Source organism: Apaloderma vittatum, unplaced genomic scaffold (assembly GCF_000703405.1).
Source record: "Apaloderma vittatum isolate BGI_N311 unplaced genomic scaffold, ASM70340v1 scaffold41252, whole genome shotgun sequence".
NCBI classification, from domain to species: domain Eukaryota; kingdom Metazoa; phylum Chordata; class Aves; order Trogoniformes; family Trogonidae; genus Apaloderma; species Apaloderma vittatum.
The window spans coordinates 1-6,139 of NW_009703796.1; the positions used below are offsets into that span (position 1 = coordinate 1).

At 39.1% G+C, this 6,139-nt stretch overlaps 1 protein-coding gene across 1 annotated transcript; it reads right to left on the minus strand.

The window, feature by feature from the left end:
* Positions 1 to 1,314: 1,314 nt before the first annotated feature.
* Positions 1,315 to 4,770, minus strand: PYGO1 (pygopus family PHD finger 1; the record flags this gene model as incomplete). Its single annotated transcript, XM_009864754.1, has 2 exons — positions 1,315 to 2,953; positions 4,685 to 4,770. Coding segments are annotated over 2 exons (1,208 nt in total), but the record flags the coding sequence as incomplete, so codon positions are not given.
* Between the last annotated feature and the right edge of the window lie 1,369 nt (positions 4,771 to 6,139).

Consider the following 6,139-nt stretch of genomic DNA (forward strand, 5'->3'; position numbering starts at 1 on the left):
GTGGGTGTCAAGAGGAAGGGGAAAATCTCTTTTCATTGGTGCCCAGCAACAGAACAAGAAATAATGGGTTTAAGTTAGAACATAGGAAGTTCCACCACAACATGAGGAGAAACTTTTACTGTAAGGGTGACAGGGCCCTGGCACAGGCTGCCCAGAGAGTTTGGGGAGTCTCCTCTGGAGACTTTCAAAACCCACCCCGACACATTCCTGTGTGCCTTACTCTAGGTGATCCTGCTCTGGCAGGGCGGTTGGACTAGATGATCTCTAGCGGTCCCTTCCAACCCCGAACATTTTATGATTCTATGATTTAATTGCTAAGTGTTTAAAAACTAAATTTCCAGCATTATGGTATTACAAGTAGAGTCTCTTATTAAGTTAAAACAACTCTTCTCTCTACAGAAATACTTATTTTCAGTTGCATATGCAACTTTATCAGACTGCTAAGGCTGAAGTCTTCAAGGCTAGATGTTGCCCCACATGACAAAAAAAAAAAAAAGAGAGAGGGGTACTTTTGAGATCAAGAATAAGATCAAATTGCCAATATTGAAATATATTCATACTTTCCAGTAGGATATCAAGTTTAGCAAAAAAAGCTGAAAATCCGATTACTTATTCTTGATGTGATCTAAACTCACCTGTTGTGAAAGCTCTATTTTTCTTCCCCCTACACTTCCCACCCCAACACTGCAAGACTGGCTAAGGCAATGATGGTAATTCAGTTTTAAGACTCTGCTGGCCAAATTATCTTGCAATTCAGAGCCTGTGCTGAGCATACTCCGTTGTCTTGCACCCTCCTTCACACCAAGTGGACTAATCTCAGGTTGTCGGACAGGACAACCGAGCAGGCTCTAGCTGAAAGCCCTCTAATATAGGCAGGACTTGCTCTGCAGTAGTTTGCTCACAATTTGCAGGCAGCACTGAGGTGGGAGACTAGAACCATCAGTGAAAAAGGATAAGAGAGGGGTACGTGACTGCACAACTGTGACAGATGCAGAGACTGTATCTTCATGTATGCACTTAAGATAAATGAATCAAGGTTACATATGCAACCCTAGTTTTGGTATCCTCTAGATTTAAAGCACTAGACTTCATAAATTCAATGTGCTGTTTTTCCAATAATATTTTGTAACTATTTCCAAATACCGCAAGACCTAGCAAGAGTCTTCAGCAAGTATTTGCTGAGAAGTCAGAAGAGATCATTGCCTTTGCAAGGAAATGTAAGTGCATAAGAGTTTCGTTGTGTTGCTAAGCATGAAGTCATCGGATTTTGAATACTGTGTAAATGCTTTACCTCAAAAATAGGAAAACGCACGTAAGAAATTCTCTGTATTTACATTAAAGTAAAAACTATTAGTACTGCACATTCCTCCATGTTATCTCCACTATATTCAAAGAAATGATAGCAAGAACATCAGTAATGGACATTTATCCCCAAAAAATAAAATGTAATGAGTACTTGCAAATACAGTACCACTAAAACCGAGCACTAAATGCTGGTGTTAGTTAACACATTAACACTAGCAAATTAGGGGCTATTCATACATGCACAATTTTGCCTTCAGTAAAATTGTCAATGCACTTCTGATCAGCTGTCAGTTACGTTGTACAGTTTAATCGGCAGCAAAAGAAAAATCCATCCTGTAAAACATTTGCACACATAAAACTAAGAGTACAAAAGCTGAAATGGAAGTTTATGAACGAAAACAGATCAGAGAAGAAAAGAAAGATGACAGCAATCAAACACAACTGATTGTCTGCAGAAAGTGAAGCACCCAATTTGTAACCAAATCTTCATTGCAAGTATTTCAACCACTACCACCAGTTCATGGCGTTAGCCATCCGTATTGAGTGCAGGTGGTCCTGCAGTCTCTCTTGTACGCATTAACTGAACATCTTTGTCAGCCATGCAAGTATCACAACCCCATACTGCTGATGCTTCTGCTGTGAGAAGGCCATAAGCTGACTCAGTCATGCCTGTACAGATCCGATGAAACCATTTCTGACAAGAGGCTTCACACAGGATGGCATCCTGGTCATCGTTGACTTCATGTGTACAAATTCCACATGGATAGATGGGTTCAGAGGATGAGTGGCCATGACGACTGGGATGAAGGGGTGTTTTGTTGCTCTTTTCAGAGTTGCATCCTTCAGCAGTACCTCGAGGCTGGCGGGACTTATTCTGAGTCCCATTTGAATGACCAGCATTAGTGTTATCAGAACTATTTGAATGGCTGTTATCCTGATTTACCACACTGTTTCGCGTGACATTTTTTAGGTCACTGTTACCTTGACTCACAACGTCTTCTGTCCTGTGATGATGCTGATGAGCAGCAGTGTTCTGGCTGGATGCTTTGTTTGCACCTTGACTAAAGTCTTGCTTTTGTGCTGATGATTTTGTCTGGCTGTATGTGCTTGGTGGAGGAACAAAAGAATGGTTTGACTCTAGCTGAGAATTTGGGAAATTTGGGTTGTTTCCAGGACCAAAGTTAGATGGCATGTCAGGGTGAGGTATCTGACCAGAATGGCCAAAGTTCTCACCAGGATTTGGTCTGAAATGCTGACCAGGCATATTGACATTTTGGTGTATTTGGCCACTGCTATAAGGTGGTTGATTCCCAAAACCTGGGTTATCATGTGGACCAAAGCTGAAAGAGTGAGGTCGACTAAAACCCATTCCCACAGGGTTTTGAGGAAGAGGATGCGGTTGGTTTCTGAGGGAGTAAGAACCACCATATGGTGAGGACACTCTGGGCAGCATGTGAGGTGGCATTCTAAAAGTGTTATAGCCTCCAAATCCAGGATAACCAGGACTACTAAAATACGGATTTCCTGAAGGAAGTGGTTTATAAGACACAGTGTTATAGTTGTCATCAAATGGATTTGCAGCTACAAGGTGGTCAGAGCTTGGATTCGGCGGTGGAGCATATTCAGAGGGAGGAGGAAATGATGATCCCTAAAAATATTTTAAATACAACATTTAAATTAGTTTTACTATTTCTCTGCAAGACAGACCAACCACAAAGGTCCTGGATTAGCAGCACTACTGCTAAAAGAACTGCTCAGCTGTTGTGTAAAGCTCATGCACTGTACCCTGCCAGGCTGTCTGAAATTTCAGTACAGAGGCAAGAGAGGAGTAAGGGCTCCAGATGACACAGTGATTTACAGTAATCTCAGTGTTTTTAAAAATTGTGCAGTTGCACAACCATGCTTCTGAAGAATACTACTCGATGCATTTCTTAATCTTTTACATGAGAAAAGCAACCATACAGAAAGCCATGTGTCACTGAAACGTGTGCACAAAATATTTCCAAATGTTGAAGAACAGATTTGAAGCATTTCCTGGGTTGATTTTCCTGAATATGCATCTCTTAAGAAACCCCACTTCTCTGAGGATATACTAACCTACTGTTACTATAACCCTAAAAAGGTACATTCAATATAGGAGTCTGCTTACAGGAATTTTCTATATTCTGTGTAGCAAACAAATAGAGGTGTCCCTCTTATGAGCATTCAGTTATTGTGAACAGTCTGCAAAGCATAGTCAATACGTATCAAACACAACAATTTCTGGTTACAGAACATAATCAGATGTTCAATGGAGTGCAAAAGCTGTCTAAATATCAGAGTGGCTATACAACTGAATTTCATTCTAGACAAGCCTACGGGTAACATCTAGCTGGTTCAGCCTCATGCTAACTGTGCTCACAGCATTTCCTCCTAAATACTAACAAACTGTGACTGAACATCCCCTCCGCCCCCTAAAAATTATTTGCCACGCTGCAAATTTTGAACCTGGTAAGAAAAGAGAGGAAACTGATCTGCATGGCCTCTACAATTATCACCATTCCAGAACACAAGGAAAGCTCCACCAAGAAAGAGGCCTGAAACTGTTAAATTAACTGAATACTTCTCAGAGCAGGTTTCACCATGACTACGTTAAAGCAAAACAAAAATTAAGAAAACAGATCCACATCTCAATGGAATCTGGATAGGCCTAACAGAAGTGATTGTTTTACCTACATAAATAAAGTCACTCTTACTACTAGCAGTACCAAATTAACAGATACTCACTCAAAGCTGAAGGAACACACAAAGGAAAAATCTGCACTACAGATATCTAATTGCTTTAGATGTTTTGTATTCAGGCTTCCTTTTCTGGAAACAGAAATTGTATAGAAATGCCAAATTGCAAGGATTCACTGGAAAGGAGCCGAACCTGCTGCCCAGCTTTTGCTTGAAAATCACTTGGGGAGTATGCCAAGAGCTTGGTCAAGCATTAACAAACTATACTGTTCCATTAGCCCACAAACCTAAACACACAGGAATAAAAGTAAGAAGAAAAGTAGTCTAATGGCAATTACTCATGCAGTAAGGATTTCTACCAATGGCTACAAAGTTATTAAAAGAAAGTCTGTCTCAGAATCAAATCCATGTGGTAGAATACCAGTTGTTGCCGTCTCACTATGCTCCTCTCTGTATAGCTCTTTGGCAACCTACAGAGGTTAAAATAACTTCATGAGAACAACTAGTATTATAAAGATTTCACCTTCACAGTACAACTGAAATTTTTTTTGTACGTAGCTGCTATTTGTGAGAATAGAGTGATATTCTAAACAGCCGTACCAGCAAACAACATCTGAGTGCACTATTTATTAAGAAATCAAAAGAACCAAAGGGAACTTACCTGTGTATTTGCTTTGCGCTTTTTCTTATCAGGGCTTCCAAGTTGTACTCCTGGTCCTCCTAACCCATCCAATCCACTGTCACCACCTACAAAATTCCAATCGGTGCAATACTGAATTAGTTTTCTTATAGACTGTATTTTAAGTTTGCCTCTGTCATAGCAACAGATATGTGTTGCAAATACTGAGCTTGCATTAATTCTGATACCTTACACTGCAAGTCCTTAAGAAGCAAACATCTAGAGGTAAAAGTCAGTATACCTCATATACTGTTATCTTCTCTATTATCTCTTTAATGTCCAATTCATGCCCATTACAGTTGAAATATACATAAAATAAATGGAAATGTTTATCTGTCCCTTGGTTCTTAACATCTCCACCAGTTAGAAATACTTCTTGTTTGCCTAATACATAAAACTTTGAAAAGAAATGCTTAAAGCCATGCCCAAGATTCACCTCCTGGTTTGTTGAAATAAACATTTCCATTTATTTTATGTATATCTGTCCCTTGGTTCTTAACATCTCCACCAGTTAGAAATACTTCTTGTTTGCCTAATACATAAAACTTTGAAAAGAAATGCTTAAAGCCATGCCCAAGATTCACCTCCTGGTTTGACCGCTAGGCACAGCATTATCAAACTCACTCTTCCAATATATGAGTATATTACAATACATCACAAAGGAAAAAGCAAATAGTAGTAGAACCAAGAATGAAACCTTCCATGATGTTTAGACAGAGCTCCAGTTTATCAGTTCTAAATTTCACTAAATACAAGACTCAATCAAACAAAAAGCCACCTGTCAAAACCAAAAAGGACTCTAGTTGAACCTGCTCTTTCTTAATTATTCTGTGAGGTTTCTGGAGAGTAGAAGTATATAACGTTCATTTTATTGATCACTCAATCAGACTTGACCCTGAGCAATCTGTACTTCACCTGGGATTCTTCTTTACCTTTCCCAACATTGGGACAAGCTCTCAAAGTTGCCTAAATTGTCGCTTTAATTTTAAAAATTCTAGTTAAACCACAAACACAGATCGAAAAGAATTTAGTACACTCCTTATCGTGCCAGTCAGTCTGCCTCCATGGGGCTCAAGTGGATTTGCCATCATATGGGAACGCAAAGAAAACTCTGAGCTGAAGTATGAAAAATCACTTTTGGGTGATATGAGAGCAACACACATTAAAATGCTAACATTATTACAATAAGAAAATGTGTGTGTGTGTATATATACATACACATATATGAGGAAAAGGATTTAACATAAGTAACAGTATAAACCAGTAAGAAGTGGGAAAGCCAATCTAAAAAATTTACTGTTACTTGTTTAGAACTCATATTGAGAATACAAGACAAACTTTATCAAGATGCAAGCACATAGCTGAACACACGGCTCTGGCTTTATTACCAAAGACAAACTGAAGATAACTGTGAATTATCAATTGTAATTATGCAAA